Source organism: Penicillium alfredii, assembly GCF_028826965.1.
Source record: "Penicillium alfredii strain IBT 34128 chromosome Unknown utg000004l_segment0_segment0, whole genome shotgun sequence".
Taxonomy (NCBI): domain Eukaryota; kingdom Fungi; phylum Ascomycota; class Eurotiomycetes; order Eurotiales; family Aspergillaceae; genus Penicillium; species Penicillium alfredii.
The window spans coordinates 4,348,655-4,368,645 of NW_026622701.1; the positions used below are offsets into that span (position 1 = coordinate 4,348,655).

The following is a 19,991-nucleotide window of genomic DNA, read 5'->3' on the forward strand; positions in this document are numbered from 1 at the left end:
ACTGATGTTCTCTGCAACAAAAAAAAAATCCGTTATCGATTAGATATGCGGCACGTGATTGCGGCATTGGGCGGAAACGATGCGATGGGCGATCTGCTTTTCCTCAACGCCCTCGCCGCTTACTCTGGTGCTCAGTGCGCTCTCATAATGCGCCGGGTCCTCCGTCCTATTTTTATGATTCTTCCTTGACTAGTATTCACGCCTCGAGCAAACCGCCCGCCATTGAGTCGTTACGAAGTCCGTTGATATCCCTCGGCATTTTTGCCTACGACGGCGATCATTTTGCAAGGCCACTTCTTGGTCTCATCCCGGCCTCTACACTCCCGCCCTTTTCCGTGAGAGTGGTCGATATGGCCTCCTCGCCAGATACGGTGCCGGCGACACCGCGAGTGATATCCCCCACGCCCCCGCTTTCGGACCGGTCAGACACGCAGGACGGATATTTTGCGCCGACAACACGGTCAGCGGCGCGCCGGCAGCGTCTTTCAGATGTCGCAGAGCAGTCCCCAGGATCTTCGCGGTCGACAAGATCGCACAGTCCAACTGCTACAACACCTCGGCGCTCGACGTGGCAACACCGCTCAAACCCCAAGATCCCGGCCTCGCCGCCCTCGGTCAACCGCCCTACCTCGAACGGCTACCTATCGCCAACTTCGAGCCTTCCCGATGCTTTGCGTGGCATTTCGCGGTCACCGTCCCCGCTTGGACTCATTCCTTTACATTCGCGCTACCGCAACTTCATCCACCGCCATGAGATCCCGCGCAAGCTCCTGCACGTGTCAATCGGGTTCATAACCCTCCACCTTTACAGCCGGGGCATTCAGACGCTCCAGATCACGCCAGTATTATTCTCGGCTCTAGTTCCCATCGCCGTAACAGATCTGGTGCGCCACCGCTCAGAGAAGGTCAACAGGTTTTACATCCGCTCCTTGGGCGCGCTCATGCGCGAGACCGAGGTCTCCGGCTACAACGGCGTGATTTGGTACCTGCTTGGCGCGTACACCGTTCTCCGCTTCTTCCCCAAGGACGTCGGCGTCATGGGCGTGCTGCTGCTCAGCTGGTGCGATACCGCTGCCTCGACTTTTGGCCGCCTGTATGGCCGCTACACGCCTCGCCTGCGGCCGGGCAAGAGCCTGGCTGGCACGGCGGCTGCGTGGATGGTTGGTGTTGTCACTGCTGCCGCCTTCTGGGGCTGGTTCGTCCCGTATGTCGGGCCCTTCCCCAACGACCCGCCGGATGCGTTCATGTTCACTGGTCGTCTGAACCTGCTCCCGGACTGTGTCCGCGGCCTTTTGGGCTGGGAGACCGGCCCTTCGGTCTCGACTGTCGTCAAGGGCCCGCTTGCTCTGGGTGTCATGAGCGCCGTTTCGGGCTTCGTTGCCGCTGGCAGCGAATTCATCGATCTGTGGAGCTGGGATGACAACCTGACGATCCCCGTTTTGAGTGGTGTTGGGCTATGGGGCTTTTTGAAGGTCTTTGGGTAGACACATATATTTCTTTGTTTTGCGGCATATCAATCGTCTTATTTCTTGGGTTTCTTATTACGATTCATTGATTGATTATAAGGGGGTGTTTTGCTTCATGTTAAACCCTTCTTCTCTCGGGCATTGCATTGCATCAGATCGGGTTTTCGGCTTGCACGGAAAGCATTTTCGACCTTGAGATGCTTCTTTGCTTTTTGTTTTCTTCTATTTGTTTTTCTTGGATATCCCCTCTCTTCTCTTTCTGCTATACTCGATACTGGTGTGCTTAATTTACTATGGGCCCTTGTGCTTGCTTGATCATACTCCATTTGCAATGAAGATCCGTTACGACTGTGTTCATGCGTTCATGTCTGATGTGCTGATGTGTACAACTGACTCCACAGAAATATGACAACAAGAATAACCTCGAACAAAAATTGTCCCCGGACATGAAAATGTGCTGTGATACCTGCAACCAATGCCACTAAACGCCATATCCTGACCAAAAGAAGACTCAACAATGATAAAAAGGGTATCAAGAGTGAGAGTGGGGGGGCGGGGCGTTAAATGAGATCCAAGATGCTGACACGCGGAACACGTTTCTTCCTGTCCTGTTTCGTGGGACTGTGTTCGGTGTGATTCTGGAGCGCGGTTGAGTCTGCGCATGGGCCCGCATAGACCGACACCGGCACGTCAAGCGTGTCAACCGACCAAAAGCCGCCGTGTGCTGTAATGTTTTCGATATGATTTGAGCTCTTCGGGGGCTCTGGACTTGAGTCCTTGGTATTGTCCAGGTCTTTAAACTTTTGAGTCCTCTTTCGCGTATGTGTTCCCGTGCATGATCTTCCAGTCGATGGCGTGAGATGTCCATTGTACTGCGGCTTTTCTGGCGCATTCACAGACTCTGTTATGCTCGCCGAATGACCAACCATAGGTCTGGTTGTTTCACAGAGTCGAGGCGACTCCGCTGGTTGCGGTGTAGAGGAGCAAAGGTAGGTTTCGGACTTTTCAAGGGCCTTCTTAGGTGAAGATCGATGCTTAGATCCAGCTTTAGCATCTTCGGGGGAGCTGTTATCGTGTTTCACCGACAAAGACAACGATTCGATGGCTTTTTCCAGCTCTTCTGCCTCCTGTACCTTGCTTGTAGGTTTGACCTTCTCTCTCTTCTTGGGACTGGTGTGATGCTTTGTCTTGGGTGAAGGCGCGGCCAGTAGGGGTTGTGGAATTGTTTGGCCAACTGCGGAGGTTGAACTCTTGTGACTTGAGACAGAGTAGCTCATTTTGATTCCCCGTGGTAATGCAGATCGCAATGGAGAGGTGGCAATCTCAGCGACTGGCGTGTCCAGGTCTGCAATTTCGATTTCACCTGATCCCAAGACTCTACGCTGGGATCGGACACGAGACTGAGCTGCCATAGGATGACGCTTGATGTTGGGACTTGATGATATAGAGCATAGGGATGAGAATGGATCAAGCAGCTCATCCACCTCGCGCGAAAAAGTGTGCATCCCACTTGATGCTCCCTGATGGGTATACATGTTTAGAGCGAAAGGGTCTTCCTCTAAGGACTCGGAGTATGATGGGAGATTTTTGAAGCTGGACAGATTGTCTTTGGCCGATGGCGTCGAAGCAGCCTCTAGTAAATGTGTCTGCTTGGACGCAGACAAGTCGGACTTCTCCTTTGTGAGGGTTCCATATTTCAGGATACTTCCTCGTTTCATTCCGGAGTCGATGGGCCCCTTCTTCTTGGGCGCTGAGCGACGGTTGCTCGACTTTTTCGGAGCAGGCTTCTGGGCCTTCTGGGCTTGTTCATCCTCCCATTTCTTCACCACATCAGGAACACCCAATCTGGCCACCGTCTCAAAAATCCAGACCTTCTCCATGGCGAAAGGATCGAAACGTCGAGCAATGCGAGTCTTTGACGGTGTCGGAGGGGCTGATTCAGCCACAAGCTCTGGGTCTTCATCTTCGTCCCCTGATTGCATGGCACCCGAGCCCACGGTGCTCTGAGATGGCAGGATCTCCTGGGACGGAGGCGGGGGGTTGGGCTCTTCGGCAAGCAAATCGATGCCAACCACATCGATGGGTAGCATGTCCATTTGAAGCTCGGTTGTCCCATCCGTGCCGAAATTGGCTCGACTTCGGTAGACCTTCTGCAGCATGGGCGTATCACAATTAGGTGCGAGTGACTGGTGCAGCGGCAAAGCCGACACGGGTCTTTGGAGGCGGAGTTTGTAGCAGACGAGTGGCTCTGCCAGCAGCTTGATCACTTTTCTTGCTCCCGAGCGATAATTCCACTCAAAGTGCTCTGCGGCAAAGGTTCTGATTGCCAGGGGGTCAATATCCCGATCCCAGGCCTGCTTCAAGCGAAGCCGTAGAACAGCCATCTCTTCGTTGCTGGAAACTTTTGGCTGAGCGTAGTACTCGAGGATGGTTCGGTCGGGGAAAGAGTCAGGAATCCGGACAACCTTGTGCTTTGTCACGAAATAGCCACTCTCATTTTCCTCCAGCTCGTACTGTAAGCGTTCTCTCCACTCGGCCAATCCGGAATCCAAGTCCGAGGAATTTGATGCAAGCTGTTGTAGTAGATCCTCTCCAAATCCAGCCTTGGCAATCTCTGCCGCTAGCTTACTGCCGCATTTAGGGACACCAGATGGTAGGTAATCACCTCCGCTCAACATGGCGAACAAAATCATCCCCGCCCGATCAAGCGGCACATTCGAGGGATGGCCTTCCTTGCCCATCGCGTAACAAGTCACATGGGTCGAGGCAGTCGTGCCACTTCCACTTTCTTTGGAAAAATTCATGATAGTCAGGGTCGATCCAAACATCAAGGCATCAACATCGTTGCTCATCACTGCATCAACGATGCCCGCCTGCTGTAACCGCGCACATTCCGCTTCTGCTTCCCCAGGAGCCTCATGCCAGGGAAACCTGAAGCGCTCTATGAGGTCCTTCGATCGCTGAATGATTGGCGCGTTCCCGTAGCTGCGCGCCGAGACCGCCTTGCCTCTCTTAAAGGGAGGTTTGTGCCGCCCATCGTACACAAAGAGGGGGTGGATCGGCAAAACCAGCAATTTCAGGAGTCGATAGAACAGTGTGCGAAGCTCAGGGTTTCTGCCACCCCGACCGGCCTGTACCTGGAATAGCCATATCGAGATGTCAACCGCGACGCGGATGGGTCTTGCAGTACGCTCCAAGTGGGCGATGGCCAATTTGGATAGAGAGACACGCTCTCCAGCCCCAATGGCATTAATAAGTCTGAGTCAAATTAGCAAGTTTGGTCGATTTTTTTAAAAAAATTTGGTAGGCGTGCGGTCTTGGGACATTCGGTGGCAATTTGCTCTCATACATTCGGGGATATATGTTCTTTACTGGCAAGCCAGGGAGGGGGATTGTACTTACCCAGGGATACCCATGCCGGTTCCAAATCCACGAAGTTCTAAGAATGTAATTCAAAACCAAGCGATGTGCCAGTCCATGGGGATTTGGGAAAGCGCCGGGGAGATGAAGAAGAACGAAGGTTGATTGTTGACGCTGTCAACGGCGGACCGGCTACATACGGTTAGTTTTTCCTCTTAGGGTTTAGCGCCCCAATACAACGTTCTGTAATCTCTCCTTCACATCGCCCAGGCATAAAAGACCCGACCTCGCCCTTTCGACCAAGTTTCCCCTTCAATTTCTCTATCTTGCACTCATCGCCCTTGGTTCTATTCCGCCATATGTGTTGGCTTGTCGCCAAATTGTTCGCGGTAATAGGAAATCATGACCCGGTCTATACAGGCACCCCTGTACCCCTTGTTCATCGCTTAAAGTGTGACTCCTATAAAGGACCAAGGATTGGAGCCTGGCATTTGTATTTCCTTACCTCCCTGGAAATCAAGATAAATCTAATGCCATCACCACACCTCAATGAATCGATACGTGAAGTCGATAAAAGCTCCTGGCTAATCTCTAACGCGCTTCTTCTTACTCGTTCGTCGGCCCTAGTCCCGGACAAGATTCCAACCGGCTAAGTATACTGGAGCGATAGCAATAGGGGCATTTCCTTCTCTCCACTACACCCGAGTATCTTCTAGATTCTAAGCCCCTCGCAGAAGACTTATCTCCTATCTCGAGGGTACACGCAGTCGACAATCAAGCGGCCGTTTAGCGAGTAGTTGAAGCCTTCATCAAAGCGTATCACATAGACTATCCCTATATAACCAGAGAGTATACTACCTTACAGTTTCTCAAAGACCAAAAGCCCCGGGGCTTTGAATTTCCACACGTATACCATTATTTTGAGACTGGCTCGCGATATTTCCTCGTTATCTTGAGAGTTCCCGGCTAGCTACTTGAGGAAGCTTGGCCCAATATAGACGAGACGCTTCGCCGGTATTATATCGGCAAGGTAGCAGATATTTGCAATCACTTAGCGGCATAGAATAGCGACATCATTGGTGGCGTAGACGGACACCAACTATTCGAGCGTTATCTTGTCAGAGACAATAGCAAGATAGCGGATGCCCTTTCTCCGCAGCTACTTCTGAAGAACTGTACCGAGATATCTATGGATGTCTCTACATTCGTCTTCTACTAAGGGAAATATTTTCAAAATTAATATCAATAGTCGAGTAAGGGTAGACACTATATTTTTCTATAAAATACAGCCAAACTACTCCCGGCCTTCACTCCGTAATATAGGGATTAAAAAAAAGGACGGGATTATATTTATTGATATAGACGCTATATTTATTGAGGATCGCGAGCGAGATAAGGAGAGAATATAAGGAGACGGTATAAATACACAAAAGCTGAGCGAGGCCGAATCATTAGTTTAAAGTTTAGAGGTAGCTAACTAAAACGACGGAAATATTCTAGTCTAGCTCGAGTTTCCTCGTAAAGGATAAGGTCGGTCTAGTATTAGTATTTATCTTCCTAAGTCAACCGAACGAGCAGAGATACTATCGAGGAAAGCTAAGATAGATCACGAAGGTAAGGATCTAAAAATATAGATAACGAGAGTATTAATGTTGATTTAGAAAGACAGGGTCGGAAATAAAAAGAGACTTAGGGATATATAGATAGTGTAGAAAGGGGAAGAGATATTTTATAGACGCCCGGCTAGACAAGATAAAAAAGAGAGGGCGCTAATTTCGTTGCTAGAGGGTAACTAGGGTATAAAATAGAGGGGGTACTAGAAAAGAAGGCAGTCAAGCGACGGCTCGTTTTTCAAAGTTACGGGTGGAAAGGGAGCCGTTTCTAGCCCCAAAAACGGCCTTTTTCGGCGTCGATTTCACAGGTCCTCATATTTTAGTTGTAAATAAACGGCCCGATGTAGATCCGCCCAGCTCTCCGTGTCCGCCAACTTCACTTCTGAAGACGGCGAAGAATTGAACTCCCCCCAACTTGGTTTTCTTGTTGATACTGATGCTCTTTGATTCAATCTGATGGCGCTTCAGTCACGGTCGGCGCATCGGTGAAACGAGTCTCTTCGGCAGCGACTCCCCCCGCGGATTTCTGTTGATCCGAGGAGCGACACGAAAGAACAGCCACTCGAGCTCAGAACACAATGGCAAGCGCTACGCCCTCACTCGGTGACAATAAACGAACGACTACTACAGCATCAAGTTGGTTGCAAAACCAGTCAGCCCGTCCGGCATCCCCTCACACACCACAACATCAACTTCGGTCCGGGAACACGTCATTCACAAGCACGTCGCCAGGCTCGGGCTTTCGCAATGAGGACGATGCGATCATATTCGAAATAGGTGCGCGATGGCTTCGGGCTGGGTTCGAGGGGAGTAACACACCCATGTGTGTGGTGGGATTCGGCCCGGAACAATCGAGGAGAGCGGGGGACTATCGCAGATGGATTCAAGGTTCTACTGGCGCCGGAAATTTGCCCCAGCCTGTAAATGCAGATGTATGGGTGCGGGCATACGAATTGTGGCGACTGGATCTAAGAGAGGTTGATCTGGGGCTGGTCGAGGATAAGATCGAACGTGTTTTTCGGGAGGCATACAATCAGTACCTGCTCACAGACGCAGGGTCGTCGCGTTTGGTTCTGGTTCTGCCTTCACTGATGCCGCATCCGCTTCTGTCTTCGTTACTTTCTACCTTGTTCAACCGCTGGCGTTTCCCCAGTGTCACTCTTCTATCGAGCGCGCCCATGTCAGCGGCGGCTGCCGGATTGCGGTCTGCCTTGGTGGTAGATCTCGGGTGGACAGAGACTACAACAACGGGAATCTACGAATATCGGGAAATTACGACGAAACGAACCACGCGCGCTATGAGGGCCTTGCTGCAGGAGATGGGTCGACTTCTGACCAGCCTGGCTTCGAATGAAGGTGCCCCCGAGGTGTCTGCGGATGACATCTCCGTGGGTTTTGAATATTGCGAGGAGGTCACAAGCCGATTTGCCTGGTGTAAACCACGGGCAGAAGATGATGATACTAGCGAACCTCCCAAAACAGTTTCCATTCCTTGTCCGTCCAACCCCGAGCAGCAATACACCGATGTACCACTGGCACGCCTTGCTGTGCCTGTCGAAAAGGTCCTACTTGCATCGGGTGTTTCGGAGGGTGACCTGGACGACGAAGAGAAAACGATACCTTTACTGGTCTACAACACTCTGCTGTCGCTTCCACCCGATGCGCGCGGAACATGCATGTCGCGCGTCACTTTTGTAGGGGGTGGCGCTCGCATTCCCGGGTTACGCCAGCGGATTTTGAAGGAAGTATCGTTGCTGATAGAACGCCATGGGTGGAGCCCCATCCGAGGGAAGGCAGTGGAGCGACAACGACAGCGACTGGAGGAATTGAAGCTTTCATCCCAGACTCAAAATGGAGAAATCCCTGCGCCAGAAACCAGCGCGGCGCCATCAGCGGATCGCAAGCAACCCGACCCATCCCAGGAGGAACCCGAGGTTGATTTTGTGGAACAAAAGCTGCGTCGCCAGAACAAGGACACACCCGTGCCTGTCCGCGGAGTCTTGCGCGAAGTCGAATCTCTTGGGCCATGGGCCGGAGCCAGTCTCGTTACCAGCCTGAAGATCCGGGGAATGGTGGAAATTGAACGGGAGAAGTTCCTGCAGCAGGGACTCGCTGGAGCCACTCGAGACTCGGAGCATCCGGTCCCTGATCGCCGGTCGGGCCTGAGATCGGGTGGTGATCGGTCCAGCTGGACATTGGCAGGCTGGGCATGAGACTACTGTACATTTTGCGCTAAATAATAGATACCCCATTGACCCTCCAGCTATTTCGCCTAGATGTAGAAGGAATAGTAGCCATCTATCCCTGTAAGTTTTCAAATGTGTTAACCAAGGTGTTCTATAGATTGGAACTGGTCAACTTCCGATTTCCTTCGAGTATAGATGAAAGCCTCTGCTAACCTAGAGAGATATTTATATATATTTATAGTAATATCTAGACTTAATAGGAATAGGAATAAAAGTTTTCTTCTAAAAAAGATTATCTATAACGGATCGACGATAACCTAATATCTAAATATACGAGGAAACTATATAAATTACTACCGAGAAATCGCGCGTATTTATTAATATAGCTATGTATAGGCTATAATTAGCTAGCTATATCGCAATTGACGTCTGTTGAATACTTCTCAATAGGGGTTTTCTTCGTGAGTCTTTTCTCACCATCTCGCTTCCTTTAATACCGGCTACAATGGCGAGAAAAGTGATCGTTGTGACTGGGAGTGCTTCAGGTATGGGCTTCGCAACGGCTACAGCTCTTGCTAATAGTGGAGTCCATCTTGCACTTTGGGATATCAACGGTAGTAAGCTTGAGGAGATCGCGAAGTCCTTGAAAGACCAATATTCGGGAAATACCTTGGCTCAAACCGTCGATGTGTCGGACCGCGCTGCTGTCAATGCCGCCTTAATTGAGGCACAGCATCGGCTCGGCGCCATTAATGCGATTGCGAACTTTGCGGGGACTGGCGGTCATCAATTGGGAGTGGAATCGATCTGGGAGACAGGCCCCGAGGAGTTCGAGTTTATCACCAACCTGAATATCAGGGGTCTTTTTAGTATATTAGGCGAAGCTTTGACTCCTAGGTTTCTTGGTGAACTGCAGAGTGTTGTGCATATTGCGAGCATGTTCGCTACCCGAGGTTACAAGAACGGGGGCAGTTTTCGCTGCTAGCAAGCATGCTGCGGTCGGGATGGTCAAAAGTGCAGCCCTCGAGGTCGGATTGAAGGGCATCCGAGTGAATTGCGTTCTACCGTGCGTTTCTTACTATCTTACCCTGCTTTGTGATAAGAGATTCTCGCGGAATATATAGTGGAGCTATCGAGACCCCCATGTTCCATCAAGTCAGTAATAACGCTGGTCTATCTTCCTCCGCATCGAACACGCCGATTCCTCGGCCTGGTCAACCTCAGGAAGTTGCAAATGCCACAACTTTCTTACTGGGTGAGCAGAGCAGCTACGTGACAGGGGCCGTGTGGAATGTGGGGGCGCAAATGCTTAAATGTGCTCTTTGATCGACTATCTATAGGAACTGTTTACTGGAAGTATTCGATCATAACCTCTTCGTTGAATGAACAGTGTGGACTTCAGAATTCAATCGACTAGTGAAGCTGTAAAAGACTTGAGCCATTTTGGTGAACGGGTCTTTGACTTCTACCTCTTTGAAATATTGAAAGATACAGGGCATTTCGAAAACAATTTCCCTTAAGACAACCTGCTTTCTTTCCCAGTGCCCCACTCCCATCATTCTAAGCCTGATACAGTAGAAACTAGGCCTCTTCCAGCAGAGTCTAGCTGGGTGATTGGCTGGAGGGGCCTTTTAGGTTCGAAGATCTAGGCCCTATGTAAGAAAGCGCATGAGTCTGGAGGGAAAACCGTTTTTGAAGTTCTCTTTATTCACAATGCTTATCTTTTTGGCCATATTCCTCATCAGTCACGGCTTCGTGCCATACAGTGCTCCCAATCCCAATGACGAAGTGGGTCATAATGCTCCCATCATCTGCTCCATGCCAGTGAGTAGTTCCAGCCGGAGCCCAAACAACATCTCCGGTCTTTAGACGCTGCGGAATGCCGCCCTTATCGCAGACCCAGCCGCTACCAGCGACAACTTTGATCATTTGTCCCTTTTCATGGGTGTGCCAATGTGTTCGGGCGCAAGGTGTAAATGTGACATTGGCAATGCCTGCATCTTGATCGATATGGATCGGATCCAAAAAAACGTCGCCGCTAAACGTTTCAGTGGGCTTCAAACACTTGACGTCCGATCTGAAGCCATTCGGGATGATGAGAGATTTCGGCATGGTCGAAGCCACAGTTCGGGATTGGCTTTGGGGAAATCGGAGCTGACTTTCCGTTGATTGTTTGATTGTCAGAGTAACGTTATATCAAAACGAAGGAACCCCAAAGTTCTTGGTGAAAGACGGTGAAATATGATGTGATATCGCCGATTTAAGCCAGCAACAGGTTTTGGAAACAGGGACTTATATCACTATTTAAAGATCGAAGTTTTACCCTGCAGGAACCAAGTGATGTAGAGCATTCGTCCTCCGGCAAAAAGTCAGCAGAGTTGGCAGTCAGCAGATGACACACTGATGCGCTAGGAAGGCCCAGCCCCGCCCTTAAGTCCGATATGCTTATATCGGCACGTACCTACTGCTATCCACGGATACTTGGAAGGTCAGCTAGCCCCACCCGTGGACGCTTAAAGTCCGAACTGCTTACAGTGATGCAGCAAAAGGGTTAACACCCGGTGTATCACCGCCTTCTAGTTTGGTTATACCACCCATAATTTGCAGTTTATGATTGGCTGAAATTGAAATTGCCGTCATTGAATCGTAGGGGGGGTGCTAAACCTTTTGCTGCGTCACTGTACATCAGTACCGACGACATACTGTGTATTTCTAAAATTCAAGGCAAATTGCGGCATTATAACAATGACTCGTCTATTTTTATCGATGAATACAATCCAGTCCAATAGCGATTACTGGCTAAATTAGACTCGCGGGTTTAGCAATTATTCCTTCTGGAGGATGATGTTGAAGGAGCCGGAGAACGCACGCAAGTACTCTTTGCCTCTTTGTAAAACTGGTTACATCAGGGCTGTCATCAACTATTACTCCAGCTGTATCTTCGCCCAGGATAGATGGGAATTGGTCGAGCAGAATACCATCTGATCTAAGAGCAAAGCGATTAGCCTGGTAAACCCTTAAGTAATCTTGAATCCCAAACTTACTGGACCTTCTAGTCAACCGGGTTCTTCAGGTAGTAAATTAGTTGAACGTATCGAGAAAGGTTCGTGGGTATAAAAACTGTACGATAGCAACAATTGCATTTTTAATGAGTACCTCTCCCGGTCCTGGAGTTGGATACAGGGCACTCTGGACGCTGAATGGGGTAACCTTTGGACTGGTTATCCAAGCAGCTTGGTTTTGTGTCATATTTGAGAGGTCTTTAATGAGTATAATTTGGTGATTGCTGCTTGCGACAGAAGTTGGGGATTGGGTTAAGATGAGTGAAAGAAACTGGACAATTATTGAACTGAGCGAATAGAATAATAGCGACAAAAAGAGCAAAGCACGCACGACATAATATAGGTGCAAAATCAATGTCATTTGATTACGAGTTGAATATCACAATTGTTTAATACGGAGCTGACATACCTAATGACGACTAACCTCCGGGATATATACCGTCACTCTCATTTGATAAAGGATTCCAGATGGCGAAACAGTGTGGCGTTTTTATTGGCTCCTATACAGCCCTGCAGATTCTCACGACTTCCCGGTTGGAAATCTAGAGCCCCCACACTGGCCGACGATCTGTTTTGAAATATTCGTCCTAAAAGATTCTGACAGTGCTCGGAAAACTCCATATCCGTGTCGTAATTATGGCAGAGGTCGGGTTTTCTAGTCTCTATGAGATCTTTCTAGGAGCTCGTGTTGCTAGACCGACCTGAATAAAGGTAAACAACAGGTCTGCAGGTTAGGCAATATCCTAGGAAATCCTAGCTATAGTTAAGGCTAACTAGCTTTTCTTATCAACTTAAGGTGCCATTAGGCACTGATAAGTCATTTGCTTACAATTATTATACTAATACATAGCGATGAGGAATTCAGCTGTAAAAAGAGTGACTTGCCATTTAGAGCCTTTCAAATACTATGCAGGGATCAAATTGATAATAATCTACTCGGAGGGCCGAATGGCCTTGGGCTGGTCAACCCAATCAAATGTGCCCAACCCCTTCGTCAACCATACATCACCCGCCTTATCCGCCATCCTCGGAGTAGATCGGTCAAACATAGACCCACTCAAGAAAGTGTGAGGGAATCCGTGGTCAAAGGGGTATGCTTTCTCGACTTGTCCAACTTCATCTTCGGTGAGTGTGACAGACAAGCCGGCGATACTGCCGTCGATGTGCGAAACCTTACGTGCTCCCACTATAGGGAATACGTAAGGAGTTTTTTGCATCACATAGGCTAAAGCAACGCTGAATATCTCCACTCCCTTGGCATTCGCGATATCTTCAAGAACCGCAGAAACCTTCTTGTCATGCTCTGATGTTGGTATGAAATTGCGGCCAGGGTTATGCGCCTCTCGTTCCTCAAATCCTTTTTTGGTCTGGAAGCGGCCCTGGTTGAGAACCCCATAAGGACACAGACCCATTCCTTCATCACGGCACATTGGGATGATGTCTCTCTCAAAGTCTCGCATTGCTGCATTCCACATCCCTTGGTACACAGAGAATTGACGAAGGCCCTGGCACCGTGCATATTGATTTGCTTTCGCGACCACCCAGCTTGGTGTGTCGGAGATGCCGAGATAGATCACCTTTCCAGAAACGACCAGATCATTGAGGGCATGCATCAGCTCTGGAATTGATGTTGTGTAGTCCCACCAATGGACGTAAAGCAGATCGATATAAGACGTCTGGAGTTTGCGCAATGATTGTTCCACGCTAACTTTCATGGACTTGGCGTTGTTTCCGCCGTAGTTGGATTGAATACGATCTTGGTGTGTCATATAGGCCGTAGTATATTTGGTGGCCAGCACAATCTCATCGCGGTTTTGATGCAGGGCCATCCACTCGCCGACCAACATCTCGGAGTGTCCTGCCTGGTACCCGCTAGCGGTGTCGATGAAGTTGCCTCCTTGACTGTAAAATTGATCGAGCACAGCAAAAGCATCTTCTCGTGAACAATCTCCGTAAGTCTCTAGCTTTTGGCCACCGAAAGTCATGGTTCCCAAGCACAATGGAGACACTCGGACAGCGGCTGATGGGGCTAGCTGCCGATGGCGACGAAGATAGCCACCTTTGGTCGCGAGATCAGCCATGTTTCTGAGATTTAGTGGTTGAAGAAAAACAGATGAATTCCTATATCCATACTCGTAGCCACGTTCTATTTGTACCCTAAATTTAAATACCCACTTCATACACGTCATTGGCGTCATTCACGTCTCTTAAATCCGATTAGTTATTACTAAGTCCGAGATTTGCGCTGACACGATGCCCCTGGTGTCAGCCGCCGTGAAGAACTTGCTCTTTTCCATGCTAGCGAGCCACAGTGCATTGACACTCCATGCGGGACCTTAATAGCTACCTGGCGCAGAACTACTTGCAATAACAGTACCACCACCTTACATGGCTGCCATTGCTCAGAAGGCGGTTGGCAATATTTGTCCCACTTTGCCTTCACCTCCACTTCTCGCTCCCCTCCTTCTAATGTTCCTTTCTACCTACTAGTGGCCAGTCAATGCGCAAGATCCTTTCACTGCTTCTACGTTCAGTCAGATTTAATCTTAGTATTTAACATGTTAGGTCACGTGCAGAATTAACTAGCAGATCTCGGCATACAGGGGCTAGATGCTATTTAACGGTGGAACATTCAGATGTGTTGCAATACTATAGTGGGCATCACGTTTCAATTTTTGGAGATTAAACCACATACTTTCTTAGCTCCGACCTTAAAATCCCACGGCAACCAATTTGACGCTCTACTTGCCATCCAGGGATACACAATTTTCATTAATTACGCTTTTTGATATCCTTTTTCCATTTCCACCCTCAGCAGGTAGTCAATCCACTATCGATCATATGGATAGATCCGGTACAAAATACGGATCCTTTGTTGGGACTGGTGTTCTGTTAGCCTTTCTCTACCGCCTCCTTGACTGCCCGCAGCGGATCTATAGGTAGTAGATAGCTTCGCTTCTCTTCTTCTCTCTTATAGATAATTTGATTCTTTTTTCTGTGCCCTTTTCCTTTAGTAGTTCTATTTTCCTTAGTTTCCTTTTATACTCTAAAGAGGTTATAAGCCTATTTATATATTAGATCTAGGCGAGAGGCCTATTTTACTAGTATAGTTAGGTAGTACAATAGCCTAAAGATCTAGTATCTACTAGGTATAATTTAATTTGATAAATAAGAGAGTAGTATTTTTATTATCTTTAATCCCTCTCCCCTTTACTAATTAACGCGTTTTAACGTCTCTTTATAGACTATCGCGTATAACGTAGGTTCGATATTTTTTATCCATTTAATACAGATTCTATTGATTTCGATACTAATTTTGATGAATTTAATAATATAGCCTCTATATTTCATGATTAGGATTAATAGGGTAAAAAAATTAAAGAAGTATATTGTAAAGAATATATTTGGCAGGGTATAAAGCCTGTCGGTCAGGTAAATAAATAAGGGGAAGGAGTAAGGGAAAGTAGCATATCTTTATTATTATTAATACTGAATCTTATTTTGCTAGCTAGATACGAGAGTATTAATTTATTATATGATATCTTCGTAGCTCCACGTATTATCGATAATATAAATAACTAGGTGATCGTTCTACTGTAGGATAGGTTAAGTAATAAGGTCTATAAGCTACCCTTTCTATTAATTAGGAATAACTTTATATCTTACTATTTTTATAGATCTTTTATAATTATCCTCTTTTTTAAGATTAAGTAGCTTTAATTAATATATTTATTTTGTTACTATAATATAGCCGTGGGGCGGTTGTTCGAAATCTTACTGGCCACGACCACAGCCATCTCCCACACTGTGCAACCCTCAGCGTCAAATGTATCAAGGCGAATCGATGGTGTCATCGTTGGCGCCTAAAGTGCTCGGAAGAAATGTTATAAGAGGCCAGCGCACACACATATATATATGTAGCACTGTTTGTCGAAAGTAAAAAGTAATTGTATTCAGTATCTCCCAACCAACATCGAAAAGAAGTCAGCAGTATTGAACACTACGCCCAAGAGACGTCCCCAGCCATCGACGCCCGCTAGACGTTCCAACCCCACCAGCTGGTGCCGAAAAACGAGCATACTACATCACAGGTGCCGCAGTCTGGTATTGTCGCGAGCGCAGTATGTCACATTTATATCCTGGGTCTAAAATGAGGCATTGCCTAACCTATCGCAGAGACTGAATGGCGCGAAGGCACGATTGATTCAAGTACATCAAGCACCATATTGCAAACGGTATCCACCCTCCACCCCACACGAACAATGCGCAATGTGATATCTAAACTTGAGAAGGTCAGGGATAACGAAACCAGTGACCTGTGAGACGTCCCAATCGAACGCATTCGCTTAAGAACTTGATTTCTGGTTTAGACTCGTCAAGTTATGTCCTCCCAGTCCTGCACAAATTGTTGAATCCACTTCCATAACGTGGGTGAAGCGACAAACAGATCTTTTCGAAGTCTGGGTGGTTGGTTGTCGGTATATTGTGCTTTCCATTCGGACACGAGCGTCAGCTTCTTAGCTATAGTTTTTCTGAAATCCTTGGACCAAAAATAGTTCTTTTCATCCTCTTCAACTTTCCAAAGAGGCTGATCCTCCTGTTGGACTTTATTATAAAGCCGAATGTAGTGAGGCGAACATCGTTGCTGTAAGAAGTATTGGCCTATTCCCTGATCAGAGCCACGTGTAAACTGCCAGATAGTCGAAAAGAGAGTGTAATCATTAATTGAGTCCAGGTTGAGAAGTCGGCTCAATCTCCAGGCAACTTGGCCCGACTCAAAGGATCCGCGATATTTAGGGATGGATTTCTCGTTCATTGGCCCAGTAATAGCCCTAATAAAGCCATCTATAAAGGGTATGTGTAACTCCGACCGAGGTTCGTCGCGGTATTGCGGCAAACCTGGCGTGGCCAACAGCATACACTTAGGGATGGATGAAGCAAATGCCCAGGTCAATAAGACATGTAATGTTGTAATCGTCATCAACATATATATTATTAACGCTCAAATCGGGGTGGTGTAAAGGAAAAGTCCCTGGGTTGACAGCTGGGAATTCGAGTTTCCGTAGGATGTCGCGAAGAGCGTCGGCCACGATGATATAATCCAGTCTATTATTCGACGAGTCGGTCTTACATCCGACGGTGACAAAATCGTTCCATAAGTCCACGGCGGTCTCGTATTGTCTGCCGGATTGATACTCGTCCCGTGAGGGAACAGGCGCGACAAAGCAATGATGCGATAATTGCAGGGTCTCTGCCTGCCCCAAGAACGCAGAAATAAGGCTGTTATAGAACTCTGTTTCTGAAACAAAAGGACCCCGTGGCATTTGCAACGAATATCGTTCATGTAATATATGACCACGTGAAAGACATTCCTTGATTTCGAAGGATGCAGCCTCTTCAAATAGTGACCCGATTTTATCGAAACGCAACTGCGAAAGCTTCCAGGTAATACCGCCTAACTGGAAAAGTATTTTAGCCTTGCTGGCGGTCCCTAGGTCAGGTTGAGGAGAACCGGCTGGCTTCCAAACTTTTGACAGTGGCCAGCCAGGCGCTTTACTCATAAGAATAAACGGAATCCCGATGTCGTTATCGGAGGAAGCACTAAGACTTTTTAGGACAAGAATAGCGCAACCTAGGAGAATCCGTTACCAATAGTCTAATACCTCTGGAACTGGAATGTCGCTCTGAGCCCTGAGGTATCGCAATGTGGCAGCCTCGCTTGCTAGTAGTTTTCCCCCCATTTCCATTGGCATAAACGATCTGGGGTGTGGGGATCTGAAGACCCATTGTACCCTGTCTTCAAATGAAATAAAGATAGCCCAGTTGAAACTCCCCGAGGCGGGACGTTGTTCGGGATCGCAACCACACGGAACACCCTGGCGAAGAGTGCTCGCTTGACAGCACAGAGCTTGAAGATCAAAGTCGCCATAAGTGAATATATTATCGTGGTTTGAATTTGGGGACATTTTAATAGAAGGAATTCTGGGAGAGAAACATGTGGTGCAGGGCGAAAGCAACTGTTCAAATGTTGATCCAGCTAAAAGCGGTGAGAGGCACATGCTATATCACGAGGATGTACAGGCACCCTTATTGCCTACCACGTGCATTTCCTTGGCCCTTTTAGACCTTTTTGTTCTTCTTGCTTGCTATACTTGGTGAAAAATGTCAAGAAAATAAAAGATTTTTCTTCCAAGGGTTATTGCTTAAGTCATATTGATTAGGTACCTAGGTGGCATGTGAAAGATACCCAACATAGAAAGTCGCGAAGCAGGCGACGATCCTAAGAACCTTGATATCACCGATTGACGTCTCTCTCCTCTTCCCTACTTAGCCAAACAAGGGTGGCTGAATTGAGATAAAAAAAAACAACCATCTAAAGGTTTCCCCCAATCGACATCGCGCGTGATAGTTTACTCTAAATGAGAATCAGTCATAGTTCAAGTTGTTAGAGAAAATGGGAGGGTAGGGTAACTAACCAGCTTTCTTGATTGTGAAGAACGAATGATCCATGTTCGAGGGGTTTTTCACTAGCTTCAGAGTGTTCTCATCTGTCCAAGTGAGGACCATTTGGGAGCTTATCTCACCAAATCCCCAAGTATCGGATTTCTTCTGATGGTACGGATGGAATATTTGAGCCTGCCGCGACTGCTTACAGGCGGATCCTCCGGAACAGTAGAGGTATTTACCGGAATCGGCATTCTGGATATACTGGCCCTGGTTGTCAGAGTCTTCAGTGAAAAACCAAGTTTGGTCCTCATCTCCAGTGGGACTCTCAAAATTCAAAGGTTGTTTAGACTTCGATGCACCCGTCAGGGAGGAGTCGCCGTTGGCTTGAGCGATTGTTTGGGGTCCCTTGGGCACTCGGGACTCCTGGCTGAACGCCTGGCCACAGAGGGCGACAATGGTACCGATGGCAATGTTGGAGAGACGCATGTTGGGATGGTGTGGTGGGAAGGCTGTAAAGAGATTGAAAGGTTGGAGGTTGGTGTCGGGAACTTGAAACCTGGCAAGAGACGTGGCTTATATACCCAGCCGTTCTCGGCAGAAACTTTATCATCGTTAAAATCAACTTGAAATGGATCAGATGATAGACCTTGAAAGTTGCAGGGTCCATACATTGATGTTCATAGAGGTCCGAGACTGGGGATGATCCTGGGACTATTCATGATCTAGTTACAGGCCCCGGGCCTAAGATATATAGCGCGTGGAGCCGAGCCAACATTTGAAAGGAGGTGTGTAAATTATTGGCAGCCCTTTCTCATATCCTACGATCCTTTGCCCCACACTGATCAGCGAAAGATCGATCTCTTCGATTTGAGTGTTTTCGATAGCATATATAGGAATTCAATAATTGCTCAGCCCCAGATCCACTTTCCTGCATTTGAAAATCCGTCCTAGGTCACTTAAGGTGTACCGCCTGGTGAGAAAACTACGGTGAATCTAGTTATGGCATAGATTTGCCATAATTGGCTCTCAATTTTGCGTCTTCGTCGTGGTCATGGGATTATAAGTATCAAATCTTTGTGTGGGATCTATCCGAGGAAATCCGGGACACGTGAAGGATATGGCCCACAGATCGGTGGGAGCCCAGTCTAATGCAGAATGAGAAGCCCATGAGGCCGACGAAGAGCGAAAATGGCACGTACCCACGTTGATTTTGGGGGGCGTACATGTTGGCACTCAGCGGGCGTGAGATCTTCTCTCTCCCGATACCGACGACGTTATATAGATTATGTTACGTCTGAACCATCTCCTCGACTTGCTTGGGGTCTACAGGCTTAAGCGGGCTAGCATCTGGTAGAGGCCAGTGGCGAGGGGAAAAGTGGGAGGATGAAGGTGAAGGAGTGCTAAATGTCCTTCGGAGCAGAGAGAGATAGAAGATCATTAGGCCTAGAAAATTTAAATCGAGTATAGTATGTCAAGTAAGAACTGACCTTTGTTACGGACCCTGCAGACACCAGTTATCTAAGGACCCCATAACTTGACAATGGGCCATCGAGGGCCAATGAACCGATCAGTGAGCACGAGCCTAAGCGCCGGCGGAAGCTGACGGCAGAATATATACTCCAGGGAAAATGTGCTACATATACACCTATACGTACCGGATTTTCCCTATTACTACCTTATTATATAATCTAACAGAATAGGGAATCTATATAGATAGGTCAGGGATCAAGAAAGACTAGGTATATAGGAATATTTCTCCTTGTATATATTTAGCTCTTTGTGATTAATTACATATTGCTACTTGGATATTACTTTTAGTCTTATTCACAGTTTACCTTCGTGATAACTATCCTATAG

General features: G+C 47.8%; 7 protein-coding genes across 7 annotated transcripts; 3 read left to right on the plus strand and 4 right to left on the minus strand.

Annotated features, from left to right (window-relative positions):
- Positions 1–350: 350 nt before the first annotated feature.
- On the plus strand, positions 351–1,484 carry NUU61_003324 (diacylglycerol/polyprenol kinase family protein; the record flags this gene model as incomplete). Its single annotated transcript, XM_056653906.1, has 1 exon — positions 351–1,484. One exon carries the CDS (start codon positions 351–353, stop codon positions 1,482–1,484), a length of 1,134 nt encoding a protein of 377 aa, XP_056514973.1.
- A 542-nt stretch (positions 1,485–2,026) lies between these two features.
- Positions 2,027–4,882, minus strand: NUU61_003325 (crossover junction endodeoxyribonuclease; the record flags this gene model as incomplete). Its single annotated transcript, XM_056653907.1, has 2 exons — positions 2,027–4,724; positions 4,869–4,882. The coding sequence occupies 2 exons, from the start codon at positions 4,880–4,882 to the stop codon at positions 2,027–2,029; spliced, it is 2,712 nt and encodes a 903-aa protein (XP_056514974.1).
- Positions 4,883–7,017: 2,135 nt separating this feature from the next.
- Positions 7,018–8,652, plus strand: NUU61_003326 (putative actin-related protein RO7; the record flags this gene model as incomplete). Its single annotated transcript, XM_056653908.1, has 1 exon — positions 7,018–8,652. One exon carries the CDS (start codon positions 7,018–7,020, stop codon positions 8,650–8,652), a length of 1,635 nt encoding a protein of 544 aa, XP_056514975.1.
- A 478-nt stretch (positions 8,653–9,130) lies between these two features.
- On the plus strand, positions 9,131–9,610 carry NUU61_003327 (SDR family oxidoreductase; the record flags this gene model as incomplete). Its single annotated transcript, XM_056653909.1, has 1 exon — positions 9,131–9,610. One exon carries the CDS (start codon positions 9,131–9,133, stop codon positions 9,608–9,610), a length of 480 nt encoding a protein of 159 aa, XP_056514976.1.
- A 719-nt stretch (positions 9,611–10,329) lies between these two features.
- NUU61_003328 (cupin domain-containing protein) lies at positions 10,330–10,737 on the minus strand (the record flags this gene model as incomplete). Its single annotated transcript, XM_056653910.1, has 1 exon — positions 10,330–10,737. One exon carries the CDS (start codon positions 10,735–10,737, stop codon positions 10,330–10,332), a length of 408 nt encoding a protein of 135 aa, XP_056514977.1.
- A 1,882-nt stretch (positions 10,738–12,619) lies between these two features.
- NUU61_003329 (aldo/keto reductase) lies at positions 12,620–13,768 on the minus strand (the record flags this gene model as incomplete). Its single annotated transcript, XM_056653911.1, has 1 exon — positions 12,620–13,768. The coding sequence occupies one exon, from the start codon at positions 13,766–13,768 to the stop codon at positions 12,620–12,622; it is 1,149 nt and encodes a 382-aa protein (XP_056514978.1).
- A 4,329-nt stretch (positions 13,769–18,097) lies between these two features.
- On the minus strand, positions 18,098–18,620 carry NUU61_003330 (uncharacterized protein; the record flags this gene model as incomplete). Its single annotated transcript, XM_056653912.1, has 2 exons — positions 18,098–18,102; positions 18,164–18,620. 2 exons carry the CDS (start codon positions 18,618–18,620, stop codon positions 18,098–18,100), a joined length of 462 nt encoding a protein of 153 aa, XP_056514979.1.
- Positions 18,621–19,991: the final 1,371 nt, after the last annotated feature.